At 32.5% G+C, this 19,147-nt stretch overlaps 2 protein-coding genes across 2 annotated transcripts; one reads left to right on the forward strand and one right to left on the reverse strand.

The window, feature by feature from the left end:
* The first annotated feature begins 204 nt into the window (after positions 1-204).
* On the forward strand, positions 205-876 carry LOC140433254 (uncharacterized). Its single transcript, XM_072521293.1, has one exon. The coding sequence runs from the start codon at positions 205-207 to the stop codon at positions 874-876; it is 672 nt and encodes a 223-aa protein (XP_072377394.1).
* A 13,588-nt stretch (positions 877-14,464) lies between these two features.
* Positions 14,465-15,829, reverse strand: LOC140433289 (uncharacterized). The gene has a single exon (XM_072521322.1). It carries the CDS (start codon positions 15,827-15,829, stop codon positions 14,465-14,467), a length of 1,365 nt encoding a protein of 454 aa, XP_072377423.1.
* Between the last annotated feature and the right edge of the window lie 3,318 nt (positions 15,830-19,147).

Consider the following 19,147-nt stretch of genomic DNA (forward strand, 5'->3'; position numbering starts at 1 on the left):
TATAATTGTTGATGGCCAGACGTTTATTGGTGCATATTTCCTAAAGTACATATTTCCTTGTCTCTTGATGTCTTCAAACTAGAAGGAGGACTTCACCTAACTTAAATTATAACAGGTTTTGGGCCCAGTCCACGTGTGAACTGTGAACAGGTTAGGTTCGTACTTCATTCAGTTTTGTTTGTTGTTATTGTCGGTGAATAAAATATGGCGACCAGCAGTAACGATTATAAAATTCAAGTTGACAAACTCGAGGGTCCTGAAGACTGGGCAAAGTGGAAATGGCACGTTTCGATATTATTACGTTCGTATGCACTTGAAGACATTGTAAACGGTATGTGTAAGTGTCCTGAGGTTAGTGAAGATTCAACTTCAGCGGAAATACAGAAGCATCAGCAATGGTTAAAAGACGATGCGAAAGCGGCAAGTTTGTTAGCAGGTACGCTAAGAAAAACTGTTGCCGAGCTCGTGTTGACGTGTACTCACGCTAGTGAAATATGGGACAAATTGCGTGCGAGATTTGAACGTAGCAGTACGCAACGGTTAAACATGTTAATTGAAGCCTTTTTTAGAGTCCAACGTGATGAAAAAGAGGATATTAGTAGACATGTTGCGAAGTTGCAGAAACTGTTTGTAGATTTAAATGATGAACTGCAGAAGCATGATGAAAATGTTTTATCCGAAAGAATGTTAAATGGTCGGATCTTATCAACTTTGGGTAAGGACTTTGATAATTTCAAAGATTTGTGGGACACGATACCATCAAAGAATCAAACTTTGAATTTACTGATTGAGAAATTGTGTACCATTGAATTACGTGACCAAAGTACTGTAGAATCTTTTGCGTTCGTTGCACGCAATAGCACGACAGAAAAATAGAATCAGAACCAAAATATGAAGTCAAAGAAAAATGTACATCGTGCAAAAGAAAAATTTGCATGTCACAAATGCAAGAATCTAGGCCATTGGGCGAAAGAGTGTCCGTTGAAAAAATCAGCTGAGAATTTAGGTAAGAAGAAAAGTAATGATACTGCTTTTTTGTCTGTTGTTTTAAGTGCCTCATCTAACAATTGTATTGAAGCTGGAAAATGGTATTCTGACAGTGGAGCAACAAATCATATCACTACAGATAAGCAATATTTCTCATCTTATACAGAATTTGCTGAACCAGAAAGTATATTACTGGGTAAGAAGGATGTATGTATGTTAGCCCATGGACAAGGAACAGTGAAAATTCAAACGCATCTGAATAATAAATGGAAAGTTGCTGACTTGAAGAATGTTTTTTATGTTCCTGAAGCAAGTGCTTATTTGTTTTCTGTGAAAGCTGCTGCACAAAGGGGTTTTATTACAGTACTTGATGAAAAAGGTGTAAATATATATGATAAAAACACTTGTGAATCTGTAATGACTGGGTACTTCAAAAATGGCCTGTATGCACTTGACATACGTGTTATGAAACCGACAAATCCCGTTCAAGTAAACTTAGCAGAGTCAACAGATATGTTGCAAGTGTACCATGAAAGATTTGGTCATCAGCATAAGCAACACGTAAAGAAGGTATTGAAGAAAATGAATATAGACATTGATGGGTGCAAAGAAAGCTTTTGCGATGGATGTGCAATTGGAAAAATGCATAGATTGCCATTAAAATCTAGGATCAATCGACCACAAGTCATTGGTGAGCAGATCCATGCAGATGTGAATGGGCCCATGTCTATAGAATCACTGGGAAAAGCACGTTATTACGTATGTTTTAAAGATGACTTTAGTAAGTTTCGGAAAGTTTTCTTTATGAAACATAAAAGTGAGGTATGTACTTTCTTAGAACAATTTTTAAATGAAGCTAGTACAAATGGTCATGTAGTAAAGCAACTGAGATGCGATGGAGGGAGAGAGTTTGACAATAAGAAGGTATCTGAACTTCTTGCGAAGAGAGGTATAGAGCATTCTATCACTCCACCCTATACACCTCAGCAGAATGGTGTTGCTGAAAGGGAAAACCGCACCATTGTAGAGTGCGCACGTTCCATGATAAACACATGTAAGTTGTCCAAACAATTGTGGGCAGAAGCATGCAATACTGCAGTGTACATTCTGAATCGTACAGGAAAGTCATCAATTGAAAGTAAAAGTCCCTATGAATTGTGGTATGGAAAACCAATTGGAAGCTTGAAACATTTAAGAATATTTGGCACTGAATGTTATGTTCACGTTAACAAGAATCTTCGCAGTAAATTTGATGACAAGGCGATACATGATTATTTAGTTGGTTATGTGAATGACAGGGATGGTTTTAGGATATGGATTCCATCTGAAAGAAGAATCGTATCGAGCCACGACGTACGATTTAAACCTGAGGTTATATGCAATTTTGCGAATTAATGAAGCCAAATCAGTGAACCAACATCAGTCGGAATGTTTTAGTGTGAATGAAAACTCCGAAGAAGTAAAAAGTGGTATCGGTGAAATTGTGGAATCTGAGAATATAAAAAGTGTAGAAGAAAGTGCGAGTGAAAATCAAGAAGTGAATAGAGAAGAAAGAAATAGTGATAGTGTTCAAGAATCTAAGCGTTACCCTCTACGTGTTAGAAATAAACCAAAATTGTATAATGATTTTTTGTTAGATAAAGATCTGGAAAATGTACCTGATCTTGCCATGTTTACTATGTCAAATGAATTTGAGCCCACAAGTCTTTCTGAGGCACTGTCAAGTAGTCACAGCCATGAATGGAAATTAGCCATTCAGAATGAATTGACAGCTCTCAGAATGAATAATACTTGGGAATTGGTTGATAAACCTGCAAATACAAATATTGTTCAGAATAAATGGGTGTTTAAAATAAAAAAAAATGAAAAGGGTGAAATAGTAAGGTACAGGGCAAGATTGGTGGCAAAGGGTTTTACACAGAAATATGGGGTTGACTATTCAGAAACGTATTCTCCAGTCATTCGTTTTAGTAATTTTAGGCTTTTGTTAGCGATGGCTGTTGAATTAAATCTAGATACAGTTCATTTAGATGTGGAGACTGCATTCCTGAATGGTGAGATTGATGAAACCATATATATGGCTCAACCTGAAGGTTTTGATGAACCAGACTTGGAAAATAAAGTCTGTCTGCTCAGGAAAGCTATATATGGTCTCAAACAGTCATCGAGAGTGTGGTATAAAAAGGCATACCAAATTTTGTTAACGTTGAATTTTAAACAATGTGAAATTGAACCATGTATTTTTGTTAAAAATAATGAGAATTCAATCCTTATTGTAGCACTCTATGTAGATGATTTTTTTGTTTTTTACAATAATCATGATGAGGTTAAAGTTTTGAAAAACGAATTAGATAAAAACTTTCATATTAAGGATTTGGGTCCAATTACACATTGTTTGGGTATGAAGATAGAGAGAAGTAAGTCAGAGTTTGAATTGAAATTAAGTCAAGAACAGTATATTGATAAAATACTTGAACGATTTGAAATGACGAATTGTAGCATTGTAAATACTCCTTTAGAACCGAATGTTAAACTTTCTAATGAAGGAATTTTGTATGAATGTCCTTATCAAGAATTGATTGGTTCGATGATGTATTTAGCGGTTTGTTCAAGGCCTGACATAGCTTTCTCTGTCACTTATCTTAGCCAGTTTAATAAGACTCATACGAAAGAACATTGGTTAGCAGCCAAACGTGTTTTGAGATACCTAAAAGGTACAAGAACTGTAGGAATTAATTACAGAAAGTCAAATGTTAGTTTAAGTGGCTTTGTTGACTCAGATTGGGCCAATAACAGTTCAGATAGAAAGTCATTTTATGGATTTATTTTTTCGTTGGCTGGTGGTCCTATCTCATGGGAATGTCAAAAGCAAAGAACTTTGGCCTTAAGTTCAACTGAAGCTGAATATATTGGCATAACTGAGGCAGCAAAAGAATCGTTATACTTAACATATTTATGTAAAGAAATATTTGAAAACAATGTGAATTGTAAAATTTGTTTGAAGGTTTTCCGATGGTTATATTTAATGATAATCAAAGTGCCATAAAGTTATCGGAAAATTAAATATACCATAAGAGAACGAAACATATTCATGTAAAGTATCATTTTATTCGTGAAAAAGTAGCTAACAATGATATTCAATTAAAATATATGTCGACGAATGAAATGGTGGCTGATATGTTGACCAAGTCGTTAAATTCAAAGAAATTGCAGTTAATCTGTCAGAATTTGAATTTAAAATGTTTATTTTGTTAAGGTCTATTATTTAGCTTATCTACTTTTCATGTTGAGGGAGAGTGTTAAGTCCGTGTCAGACGGTCAAATATTGGATCAAATTAGTTTGAGCAAACTGACGTAATGACGTCATAATTACAGTTTGTTCAAATTTTAAAAATCTATCTGTCACACGATCATTCAAATTTGATCAAATTGACGTACTATGTCAAGGAAATTAATTGTCTTTTTTGCTTATTTTATTAGTTACTTGGGTTTAATTTACGATTCTAATTTTTCTTATACACAAAGAAAATAAATAGGGTAAAAGGATTTTTATAATAATATGGATGTTTGACATTATATAAACAGCTTCTTTCTCGGTATAAATCAATTATGTAGAAACTTGTTCCTGGCTTCAAGATATTTTAAATTTTTATTTATATTTCATAACAAAATTGGCGATGTCAACGAACTATAGGGGGCGCTTTGACAGATGATCAGCTGATCACGCACGTAGGAAAACAAAACAGAGCTTCCATAATCTTTGTAGGTGAATAATTGTTGTGTGTAAAAATTATCCGTATTTATTATTTTCCATTTATTTATTTTTGTTAACGCAATGGCAAATAAAGAAATTGAAGTTAGTCTGCTCGATATTTTGAAATATATAGGAGACACAAAAAGACCTTTAAAAGAAGGCGAGGCCTTGTTAAAGGCTGGCCACGTTTTGTTGTGTGGCAAATATATGATATATTATTTCCTAAATACATATAAATAAAACACTTGGTTGTTTTTATATCATTATTATTCCAAAATGGTACAATTTTTTTGTTTGATTAGCATAAAAAACAAGCAATATTACGATTTGTTTACTGATCGAATAATAAGTAATTTATTTCTAACCTAAACTAACTTTTTCTAATCTAAAGTCTTACTTAGCAGTTTGTCTTTAGTTACTATTATCACATTTAATATATTTACATATTGTAAATGTCCTAATAGTAACTAAATTATACAATATTATATTTACATTTTACTACTGATCACTTCTATACAATAGGAGAACTTAACTTTAATATGAACATTGGTAAAACAAATGTTAATACATTTAAGACTAGTTACATTAATTACAACAAATTAAGAAACTAAAATTGTAACACTTCAAAATAAAATAAAAGAATGAACATACGATCTTGTAGATTTTTGTCACGAGGAAAAAAGTGCATACTTATTCCTTCCGATCGATAATTACTGCATTGTGGTGCATAAAAATACTGTTTACATTTACTTTTTAACATTTTGTTACCTTATTGTACTTTATTTAATAATATTTAAAATGTTTATAACTATGTTATGTGTGTATAAATAAATACAAAATGTTTTGTTATCCTACGTGCACTAGTTCAAATTTTTACCGCACCGTGCCGCCTCTTTCGTTTGACATCGCCAATAGGAAGACAAATAAACCACACACTGTCAACCAAAAGAAAATTAATTTAAATACGTTATGTCTAACTGCTGATTGTCATTTGACTTTAGATATTTTTCGACCAAGCAAAATTAAAGTTTGATCAAACTGACCTTGAAAATAGAAGATCCTCTATTTTTAGAGGATTTGATCAAACTCAGGATGTGACGTCATATGCTGTCAATTTTTTGGTTTGGTCAAACTAGTTTGATCAAATATTTGACCGTCTGACACGGACTTTAGAATATCCAACATAAAAAGTGGATGTTGTTCTATATGAAGTGACATTGTTGACAGTGCAATGAGTAATGTCATAAATAGGTAATAAACTACTGTCAGTCAAGTTTTGTATTGTTCTGTATGTAAGAAGGAATAAAGTATAATTGTTGATGGCCAGACGTTTATTGGTGCATATTTCCTAAAGTACATATTTCCTTGTCTCTTGATGTCTTCAAACTAGAAGGAGGACTTCACCTAACTTAAATTATAACATTACTTACTAGCAACAGGACAAGACCAGTCAGCAGATAAAATAAAACAGTCAATTTTAAGAAATTTAATTGGAACTGAGTCTGCCAAAATTATGTCCACATTCGCCATCCCAGAAGACGAAACCAATAAGTACGATTTAATGATTTTTGTTTTCTTTAATCATCAGTCTGGCTATATAATAAAATAAACTGCTTTCATATTTAAGTTTTATTTCCACCGATTATATTAAATTACTACAAAGTACAAATTCAAATTCCCATCTCTTAACATTAAATCCTATCTATCATCTGTCAGTTCTCTTCTTCTTATTAGAAAGAGGACAGAAAGGAGGTTTTTAGCGATTCACAATACCCTCCCTCGTTAAAAACCTTTCAAGCATAGAAAATTCTTAAATGTAGAGAAACTCATTACAGGTAGGCCTATTGTAAGCCCATCAGCTTGTTGCTCTTTAGAACTAACATACCTTAAATCTAAAATTCCCTTCTCTACACACTCAGTAACAAATCGATACTTTAAATCCATATGCTTCACTCTCTTGTTATTTCCCCGATTTTTCACAAGTGCTAAACACCCTTGGTTATCTTCAAAAATTGTTATTTGTTTTACTTCAATATTTAAATCAATTAATAATGTTCTCATAAATAAATTTTCTGTAACACAAGCACATAAAGCTACTAGTTCAGCTTCCGTTGTTGATAACGTTATACAGTTTTGTTTTCTTGTTACCCATGATATTACATTTCCAAATAACTTTATTACATAACCAGTAACTGATTTTCGATCAATTCGGTCACTTCCCCAATCAGAATCTACAAAACTTACTATTGGCTGTTCATTTTCCCTACAATATTCCAAACCCACATTTTCAAATCCCTTTAAATATCTCAATACCCTTTTTAAATGAATCCATATTTCATCTGATGCCTTGTCTTGGTATCTAGAGAAATAATTAAGAGCGAAACATATGTCAGGTCGACTACCTAACATAAGATACATTAAGCAACCTATTAATTGTCTCACAGGTTTATTTGAATTATTATTATCACTGCATGTCAAATTCAATTTTGGATCTATTGGTATAGAACTAGGATTGCAAGAATCCATACCAAACTTTCTTAAGATCTGTTTAATATATCTTGTGTGACTAATATGTAAAATACCTTTATCTCTATCATAGTTTATTTCTAAACCAAGAAAATATTCAAGTTTACCCTTATCCTTCAATTCAAACTTTTCCATTAACTGCTTTACAATATAGTTTATAAAATCATTATCAGGACCACAAATTATTATATCATCTACATAAATTAAAAGATATGTTGCAAAATTATCATTACTTGTAATATATAAACAAAAATCATTCTCGGACCTTATAAATCCAATTTCAAGTAAATAAGTGTTAATTTCTATGTTCCAACATTTTAAAACAAAATTTTGTTCCAACAAAAGGTTTAAAAGTATATACCCATTTCGTATCCAAAATATTCCTTCCAACGGGTTTTTTATCGACTATGTCCCAGGTACCATTTTTATTTATCGAATCAATCTCCCTTTCCATTGCCTTAACCCAGCAATATTTATCAACCCTTTCTTTTACTTCTTCAAATGACTGTGGCACATATTCAACCAAATTCATGGCACATAGAGCCATATAAGTCTCATAATCTTCTAACCATTTTGGTGGCTTTATATTTCTATTTCCTCTACCTTCTGCTCGACTTGTGCTCTGTTCTTCATTTCTTACTTCTTCATTAATACTAACTTGATCTATTTCATTTCTGCGGTTTATTTCCTGTTTTGCAATGTTGTCTACCCTATCCATACCTTCATCACGTTTGCTCCTAACTTCTCTGCCTTCATCTAGTGTTGCCAACCCTTTAAAATAAAATTCATTTTCATTAAACCTTACATCCCTGGCAATAATTATTTTGTTTTTAGTTGTATTCCACAACCTATAACCTGTAGGTGCATAGCCCAACATTACACATTTTCCTGCCTTATCATCAAAACTTACTCCTCAATTCGTCGGAAATGTGAGCATAACAAGTACTTCCAAAAACTTTTAAATTTCTAACATCTGGTTTTTTGTTGTTCCATATTTCAGCTGGTGTAACATCTCCATCCAGGCTTTCCAAAGGTGACCTATTTATCACATAACATGATGCCCTTATAGCTTCTCCCCAAAAAGACTTAGGAACCATTGAAGCATTCATAATGCATCTAGCTCTTTCCACCAAAGTACGGTTCATCCTCTCTGCCTTACCATTTTGTTGAGGTGTGTATGGTACTGTATAATCTAATAGAATGCCATTTTCTCTACAAAACTCTCTATATTCATTTGAAACATATTCACCCCCATTATCACATCTTAATTTAGAAACCTTTGAATTAAATTTTGCTTCTACAAACCTCAAATACTCCTTAAATTTACTGAAAACCTCACTTTTATTTTTAATTAAAAAAAGCATAGTAAAATTTGAAAAACCATCTATAAAAGTGACAAAATACTTACAACCATCAATTGTTTGTGGACTGATTGGCCCGCACACGTCAGAATGTATTATTTCTAAAATTCTATTACTTTTTGTCCTGGTTGAAAAAGGTAACCTTGAAAACTTTCCCTGTATACATGGTTCACAAAAATTCACTCCGCCAATATGTATGTCTTTGTTTATTCCATCAACTAAATTCTTTTTAATTAATTTTTCTAGTGATTTAAAATTTAAATGTGAAAACCTTTCATGCCATCTAATAAATTCTTTATTTTGGTCATTTTGGACAGAGTAACATTTTTGTTGAACTACTTAAAAATTTATTTTGTATAAACCATCTCTTTTACCTAATCCTATTAAACAACCGTTCTTAATTAATTTTACACCATTTTCAAAAATTACAGTAATCTGAGACATTTCCAATCGTTTTACAGAAAGTAAATTTTTTCGTAACTGTGGTACATAAAAAGCATTTTCAATTTTACATTCTACTTGTCGACCACATACATTGCTAAAAACATTAATATTTCCAATACCAACTGCAGGTAAATAGTTACCATTTTTTGCTAATGCTATATCTATAGGTTTATCCAAAATTACCAAATCTGTAAATATACTTTTATCATTTAGTAAGTGATCAGTACATCCTGAATCAATCACAAATTCTAAGTTATTCACTGTTTCACTATTAACTACATTTTTACCTATTTCAGTTATAAAACATACCTTAGACACTTCATCAGTTATATCATCAATCTCATGTGACCTATCCTGCTGTTGGGTGAAGTTGCTTCTATGCATTCCTCTGTTGTGTTGTAAGTGTCTCGTACCTCTATAACTGTTACCTCTATTTGATCCATTTCCTCTAAAATCATCCTGAAAACCTCTTTGACTCCGAAAATTTGATCTGTAATTGTTACCTCTATTTGACCCATTTCCTCTAAAATCATCCTGAAAACCTCTTTGATAACTTGTGGATAGTCTTGCTCGACATTCTCTTTTATAATGGCCTCTTTTTCCACACCTATAACAAGATGTGTCAACATTGAAAGCAACTTGTTCAGCACCAACTACTCGACTTGCTCTTGCACCCAGGCACCTCTTTTCTTCTTCACTCAATAACCTTTTCTTTACCTCTTCATATGATAGTACACCAGACGCTAAATTTTCGATAACTGTTACCACTGTTTCATAGGATTTTGGCAAAGTTAACAGCAAATTACATATTATATCTTGATCTTCAATTTTTACCCCAGTGGCTCTTAACTGTCTAAGAATTTCCTCAAATTCACCAATAAATCGTTCCAATGACTCACCTTCTTTCAATTTCATGGACAGCAACTTTCTTTTTAGGAACAGTTGTCCTGGTAGACCCTTTTTCTCATATTTTTCTTCTAAACTTTTCCACATATGGTACGCATGTTCTTTGTCCCGCAATATCTCTAATTGTACATGGGAAACACATTGAACAATTATTGATTTGGCTTTATTGTTCATTTTTTGGAATTTTTTCATCTCGTTCTAGCTTAAACCTGTTGTGATTGTTTCGCCTTTTACACACTCTAATACTTCATTTTCTGTCAATATTATTTCCATCCGAAACTTCCATGATAAATAATTCTCACCTGTTAGGGCCTCAATATTATACATTTTTCTTTGTTCCATCGTGTACATGTGTATATAACCTATATTCGCTTTTTGATACCTTATTATTATTTTTCATCCGTGAACTGCGCCCATAACCTTTTGTTTTCTTTAATCATCAGTCTGGCTATATAATAAAATAAACTGCTTTCATATTTAAGTTTTATTTCCACCGATTATATTAGATTACTACAAAGTACAAATTCAAATTACAAAGATATTAAAAAAAGAACACGACAACTAGTAAACACAGCTAAACGAGAAATGTGGGACAAAAAATGCAAAGAGATAGACACATATATGGGAGGTAGAAAATGCTCAGAGACGTGGAAATTCCTGACAAAAGTTAAATCAAATGAAAAAAGAGAAACAAACATACAATTAATAACAACAGAGAACTGGATCCGACATTACGAAAATCTATTAACAGAAAACAGAGAGGAATATAGAGAAATGTCTCCAACTGAAATACACATACAGGGAGAAACGATAAACATCGATGAGAGGACTGTCATAAAAACGATACAACTACTAAAAAATGGTCGAGCTGCAGGTCCGGAGGGAATTTCAGCAGAACTAATCAAATGCGGTACTAACAAACTGTTTGAACGATTAACCTGGTGTATAAACCAATATCTAAACGGTGCACCAGTCCCGCATGAGTGGAAAGTATCCTTCATATCATCTATACATAAGAAGGGAAGTAAACTGGACTGCTCAAACTATCGAGGTATATCAGTAACCAGTACCTTAAGTCGCCTATATGGAAGGATACTTCAAGACATTATCGAACAAGAATATAAGGAACAAGAAGAGGAACAATCTGGCTTTAGAGCGGGAAGGAGCTGCACCGATAATGTGTTTGTTTTGAAACAAATAATAGAAAAAAGATCAAGTACCAATCAAGAAACCCACCTTATGTTTATAGACCTTCAGAAGGCCTATGATACTGTACCCGCTAAAAAGCTATGGAAAGTTTTGCAGGAAACAAACATTAACCACACAGTAATTAACGCCCTTAAACAGCTTTATGAAGGATCAACGTCGGGAATAAAAATTGGAAATAGACTTTCAAAAAAATTTCCTGTAAACAAGGGACTCCGGCAGGGGTGTTGCATATCCCCCACATTGTTTAAAATCTACGTGGCGAAAGCACTGTATCAGTGGAAAAAGAAAGTGCAGAGGAATGGGCATTGACCTGGGAGAAACTTGCCTATTGTTATGTAGTAATAACTGGTAATAATAAATGTAGATGGCTCAAATAAACATATATTTCAAAAGAATGTTTTACAAAACATGTGCCTTTTACAAACCCTCTAATTAATTACACTATAGAGGTTATGTTCCCAATTACATAGTAACTTGACAAATGACAGTACCTATTTTAAACTAAACACAGAAATACAAAAATAACAAAACGCAATTCTTCTTATTCTTAAACATGAATATCTTACAAATACCTCCCTTTACAAATTCAATCGTTGTGGTGGTTTAATTTCCCTCTTAGGTCTACTACTAACTAACTTAAGATTATCTTTTGCACCAGATACAGTTTTTAACAAAATTTCATTTTCAACCTCTGAAGTATTTTTATCAAAATTTAAATCATTCGAACTTATTTCTGGAATCGCCTCTAGCTCTGTCTCAGGAGTTATCGGTAGTTCTTGCTCTGATTCATTTTGTATAATATCCGGATTTTGCACAACTACATCTAAAGGTTGAGACACATTCTCATTTGGCACAATTACATCTAAGGGATTAGATACATTCTTTAATATCTGGTTCAAATGTCTTTTCCAAACAATGTTTTGATCTATTAACTTACAAAAATAAATTCTATCACCTAAAATCTCATCAATCTCACATTCCACCCAACCTTTTTTATTTGGGTTCCTATAATCTCTACACCAGACTCTCTCCCCTACTTCAAAATGTACATCTCTTTTCCCTTTATAATTCTGTTCTTGCTTATTTGCTTTTTCATTAACTTGCACACCTTTTGGTGCTAATAAATCTAAACGTGTTCTTATCTTTGACTTAAAAATAACATTTGAGGGAGACAACCCTGTTGTAGCATGAACTGAATTTCTGTAAGAGAAAAGATATCGACACAATAATGTATTTAATGAAACATTTTTGTTTTTTTCATCTAAAAGTGCTTTCCTTAAACCAGATTTAACAGACTTTACCGCATTTTCCGCAAATCCATTTGATGCTGGGTGAAAAGGTGGTGAAGTCAAAAATTTTACACCATTATTAGTTAAAAAATTACAAAAATTTTCAGAAGTAAACTGACTTCCATTGTCCGTTTCAACAATTCGCGGCAACCCAAATCGGGAAAAACATTCTCTAAAACGATCTATAGTAGCTTCTGTATCAGTAGAACTCATTATGAAAGCTTCAGGCCACTTTGAAAAAGTATCAATAATTATGAGTATCATTTTCCCCTTAATAGGTCCCATAAAATCAGCATGAATTCTTTCATAAAAATAAGTCGATAATTGAGTTTTAATTAATTTAGCTTTGGTGGGCTCTGGTTTTAGATGTTCACAGACCTTACAACCATTTACTATTTGTTCTATATCAGAATCTAGATTAGGCCACCAGAAGTATGAACGCGCATTTGATTTCATTTTAATTATCCCTTCATGATTACTATGAAGTTCCTCAAGCAATTGTTGTCTAAGGCTAGTGGGAATAATGGCTCGATAACCCCACATAATAATACCCTTTTCTATTGAGAGTTCATTCTTTCTAACTAAGAAAGGCTTAAAAATTAAATTTTCAGTATGCTCAGGAAACCCATATCTAATTAAATTATACACACTACCTAAAACTACATCTTTTCGTGTTTCAGAACGTAATAAATTTGAATCAACTGGTAGTAAGTTTTCCACTAAATTGATATATTCAAAATTTAAATCTGTTTCAATTTCATCTTCACCTACAGGTAAAGGTAACCTTGATAGAGCATCAGCTTTAGAGTTATCGACACCTTTAATAAAGCGAAAAGTATAATTAAAACCAGCTAAAAACAATGACCAACGTTGAATACGCCCAGCAGCCATTTTTGGTAAGCTTTTATGCTCTCCAAAGATAGCTTGCAGAGGCTTATGGTCACTTGAAATTTCAAATTTCTGACCAGCTAAATATTGGTAGAGTTTAGAAACAGACCAATATACAGCTAATGCTTCTTTCATTATCATTGAGTAACCTTGCTCAGCCTTAGTCAACACACGAGAAATATAATAAATTGGCCTCTCTGAACCATCAGCCATTACATGCATTAGAACCACTCCAATACCATAATCACTAGCATCACAAGCTAAACGAATAGGTTTCTGTGGATCATAGTGAACTAACAATTTGTCTGAAACTAATTCTTTTTTTGCCATTTCACATTCTTTTGTCCACTTAAATTCTGTACCTTTACTAATTAAATTGTATAGAGGCTTCAAAATTCCTTGCAAATTTTGAATAAAACGTGAATAATAGTTTATCATCCCCGCAAAAGCACGAACTTCTGTTAAATTCTTGGGTCTAGGTGCATTAATTATAGCACTTACTTTTCCTTTATCTTTTTCTAATCCTTGGCTTGTAATTTTATGACCCAAGTAAGAAATACTATCTTTAAAAAACTCACATCTTCCTGAATTTAACCTAAATCCAGCCTTGTCTAATCTACATAAGACTTCCTCCAGATTTTTTAAATGTTCATCAAAATTCTTACCTGTGACTACCACATCATCTAAAAAATTTACGGTACCTGCACAACCTTGTAAAACTTTTTCTACAATAGCTTGAAATATTGAACAAGCAGGTTTTGTACCATAAGGCAAACGATCTACCTTATAAATACCATATGGGGTACTCCCATATGGTATTATATCCCATATCCCATACGATAACAAACGACTGGTATTATCATCTAAAACTAACTGGTTATAAGCATTTAAAAAATCCAATTTAGTAAATTTTTGACCACCCTGTAAAGCAACAAAGATATGATCTATTCTGGGTAAGGGATGATTAAAATCTTTCAAATACTTGTTCACTGTTATTTTATAATTGCCACAAATACGAATATTGCCATTTGCTTTCATAACGGGCACTAGTGGTGTTCCCCAATTCGAATTTGAAATTTTCTCTATAACCTTTTCAGCTTCTAATTTTTCACCTTCTCACGAAAAGCAAACGGAACTGGGTGAGGTTTGTGGAAAATGGGCTTAATCTTTTCATTCATTTCTAAACTGACTTTTTCATCTTTATAGGAACCCAACTCTTTTTTAAAAACATTTGAAAATTTTGACAACAAATCAGATAACTTATCAGGGCAAATCATTATATCATTTATAATAACTTCAGAATCTTTCAAAGACAAATTAAATTTATTAATGATATCCCGGCCTAATAAAATTTTCGTAGCTTTTTTAATTATAATCAATTCACACATTTTTGAACAATTGTTTATTGATACATTAACTGAAATCTTGCCTTCAGGTATAACTATTTCTCCTGAATAAGTTTTTAATCTAAGAGAAGTATTCTCCAATGGAACATGACCTAGTTTCTCTTTATAAAATGAATATGGCAAGCAAGAAACTCCTGCACCAGTGTCAAGTTCCATTTGAGTTGACACAGTCTCCAGTAAAGCAGGTACACATATTGGCCTTATAGAATTTATTTCTTCCAAATCTAAACTAAACAACTCTAAAGAGTCTTCCACATTCTCTAATAAATAATGTTTCTCCACTTTACCTTTGCAGGCTGCCATTATGTGACCTCTTTTACCACACTTTTTGCAAGTGAATTGTTTATATTTACACTTACTAAAGGTGTGATTTGTTTTATTACAGTAATTACACTTTACCTCTGCCTTCTCTTCTGATTCTCCACTATTTTCTTTCCTTTCCACTCGGGATTCCACTTTTTTTATTTGTTGAAATCTATTAACCTCCACTTTGTTACCTTGTTCCCTTAATGCTGCTTCCTTATTCAAAGCAATTTCCAAAAAATCTTGCAAACTTTTTGAAGGACTTTCTTCACAAAGCCTATCTAGTATTGGCCCTGGCCTCATGCCTACCACAAACTTATCTTGGACCCGGTATAACAATTTGTCACCAAAATCACATTGTGCTGCCTGGTTTTTAATTTTCAGATACCAATCGTTAACTGACTCTTGTCCTTGCCTTAACAGGTCAAAAATTATCCTCCTTCGATACACTGACAATCTAGGCTTAAAATGAGTACTTAAAAGTTTCATTAGAGTTTCAAAATCTTTTTCCTTGGGCTTCTCTGGGTTGCATAGGTCTCTTAAAACTTTATAAACTTCCTCACTTAGTAATGTGATTAAAACAGCAACCCTTCTAGATTCCTCAATCAAATTCGCACCAAAATATTGTTCTAAACGTTCCTCAAAAACTTCAAAATCGTCACCCTGTTTATAAATGGCTAATGAAGATGCACCGCCTGTATTTACTACGTTAATAATTGGTTGGTAACCCCTGGCACCATCTTCATTCCTAGACATTTTGAACTATTAAAATGTTTTTTCTTCAAAATATCTGTTCAATTATTTTCCTCGTCGCCAAATAATTGTTATGTAGTAATAACTGGTAATAATAAATGTAGATGGCTCAAATAAACATATATTTCAAAAGAACGTTTTACAAAACATGTGCCTTTTACAAACTCTCTAATTAATTACATTATAGAGGTTATGTCCCCAATTACATAGTAACTTGACAAATGACAGTACCTATTTTAAACTAAACACAGAAATACAAAAATAACAAAACGCAATTCTTCTTATTCTTAAACATGAATATCTTACACCTATATACCCTACAGTTTGCAGACGATCAAGTCCTTATAGCCAACGATAAAGAAGACCTGACATATATGGCCAGAAAACTACAGGAAGAATACAAGAAGTGGGGTTTAGAACTCAATACACAAAAAACAAAATATCTCCCAATAGGCGCAGAACTATCCAACATTCAGATGGACACAACCGAAATTGCATTCTGCACTGAATATACCTACGTAGGAATTGATTTCGACACCACAGGAACAGACAATAGGGAAATTAGAAAACGAATAACCCAGGCCCGTAGAACAATTGGATGCCTTAACGGAGTTCTTTGGAGCTCAGAAATTGGTAAAAGACGAAAATACAATATATATGAATCTCTCATAAAAACCAGCTTAACCTATGGTACAGAGACATGGAGACTAACAGAAAGCAATAAAAGAAAACTCGAAGCAACAGAAATGGATGTATTTAGACGATCACTTCGAATATCTAGAGCAGACAGAATTAGAAACGATGAAATAAGAAATCGGATGGGGGTAGATGGATCACTGGCAACAGACATAGAAAGGAAACAACTTATATGGTATGGCCATGTTCAAAGAATGCCAGAAACAAGACTACCAAAAAATCGCCATGAAATGGATACCACCAAATCGTAAGAAACGAGGAAGACCAAAAAGAACATGGAAGGAGGGAATAACAAAGGCAATGAGCTCCCGAGACTTGACCGAAGAACAATGGAATGATAGAAATTCGTGGAAATTAGGCATCGGACAACGACGCAAGACGTTTTGAAACCGATATATATATATATATATATATATATATATATATATATATATATATATATATATATATATATATATATATATATATATATATATATATATATATATATATATATATATATATATATATATATATATATATATATATATATATATATATATATATATATATATATATATATATATATATATATATATATATATATACAAATTCAAATTCCCATCTCTTAACATTAAATCCTATCTATCATCTGTCAGTCCTCTTCTTCTTATTAGAAAGAGGACAGAAAGGAGGTTTTTAGCGATTCACAATAATGATGTCACTAATCGACAAATATGTTAATCCAAGGATGAACGAATCATTTGAAAGATACAATTTTATCACGAGAGTTCAGAAAGAAGGAGTAATTTGAGCAGTTTCGTACTAGTTGTAGACATTTGATTCGAACATGTAATTATAATGAAATTGATCCAGAACAAACAGCCGAAGATAAAGCTCTAAGAGGCAAGATATTGATGGGCATCAGAGATTCAGTTACTAGAGAAGCTTTATTGAGGGTAGACAAACTTACCCTACAAAAGGCCATCGAATTTTGTAGAACTAGTGAGCAAAGTAAAAACCAAAATTTGAAATTTCATAACGAAACGAAAGATGTGGATATAGGACAAGTTCATAAAGAAAAGGAATAAAGATAAGTTCCAGGGCCATAGAAACTATAATAACTCTAAAAGTAAAACCAACACTAATGAAAAATTCAAGTGCAAACGGTGTCAATTAACTCATGGGGCCAGAGAATGTCCAGCATATGGAAAGAAATGTAAGAAATGTGGGATTTTAAACCATTTTGCAAAGTTGTGCAGAGTCAAAAATATTGATGTCATAGATGAAGGTAGCAGTGATGGATCATCTGATATTTTTGTAGGAAATGTTAATAAAGTATATCAAGATGTAAGTTGTCAAAATATTTGGGATGAAATTATAGAAATTGAAAATAAAAGAATGGACAGTGGAAGTGTGACGTCACAACTGTCAATTATTTTCCAAACAAAAGTTGAAATGCCCAATCTCAAGACTTTTTAATTTCTGTAAAGTTAACATTTTGCTTCCTCTGCTGCTTTTTCTTTTAAGTATAGTGTTTTTTACGATAACGCCATCATAATTCAGTGTTCTATTTCTATGAAATATAGTTTAAAAGTTTAAATTAAAGACATTCTAACCTTACTTTATTGATACATGCATTTTATTGTTATTTTTATAAAACAACATGCTTTATTATTTACACAACCTTGTAAAATTGTTGTAGTAACTATTAGAATACTTAGATATTGCAAAAAGCGGAAAGATTCTGTAAAAAATGAAAAAATAACGAAAAATACAAATTATCCACACTAAACAAGGTTTGTTTGGAAAGTGAAACTGACAGATGTCAATAAAATCTACGTCATCACTTCCACGGTCCATTAAAGTAAAACTTGACACAGGTGCTGATGTAAGTATAATTCCATTAAAAATTTTTAAGAAGATTGATAAACAGTTTAAAATTAGGCATAATCAGTATGTACTTAAAGGGTTTGAGGGTACTCAGGCTAAAACAATAGGTGTTTTGTAAGTTTAGTTTGTAAATATAAAAATAAGTATGTTTATGATGACTTCACTATTATTGATGGGGCAACTCGAGTTCTTTTAAGTGGTAAATTATGTGTTAATTTGGGATTAGTTAAACGAATCAACAATGTTGAGAGTTGTGGTACTTTAGAACTAGCCGAAAGGAATAAATTTATAAACCTTAACCCTGATGTTTTTAGGAGTCATGGTAAATTTTATGGTAAACATAAGATTATTACAGTAGACAATTTTGAACCAGTAAGTTACCCACCCATAAATGTACCTGTTGCAATTAGAGATAAGTTAAGAGATGAATTAGATAGGTTGACAAAAAGAGGGGCAATTGTGAAAGTTAACGAAATTGACCCGAGGGCAAGCATAAACCGCATTGTTATTGTGGAAAATCAAAATGGTAGGTTACGTTTATGCCTAGACCCATCAGACTTAAATAAACAAATTGTCCGCAAACCAAGCATACTATATAAATTGGAAGATGTTTGTGCAAAAATGATGGGTAAAAAGATATTCTCTGTATTTGATCTCTCTGAAGGGTATCATCATTTGGAACTTGATGAGGCATCATCCTAGAAATGCTGTTTTGCAACATCATATGGAATTTTCAGATATATAAAGTATTGC

The sequence above is a fragment of the Diabrotica undecimpunctata genome, chromosome 1, assembly GCF_040954645.1.
Source record: "Diabrotica undecimpunctata isolate CICGRU chromosome 1, icDiaUnde3, whole genome shotgun sequence".
Taxonomy (NCBI): domain Eukaryota; kingdom Metazoa; phylum Arthropoda; class Insecta; order Coleoptera; family Chrysomelidae; genus Diabrotica; species Diabrotica undecimpunctata.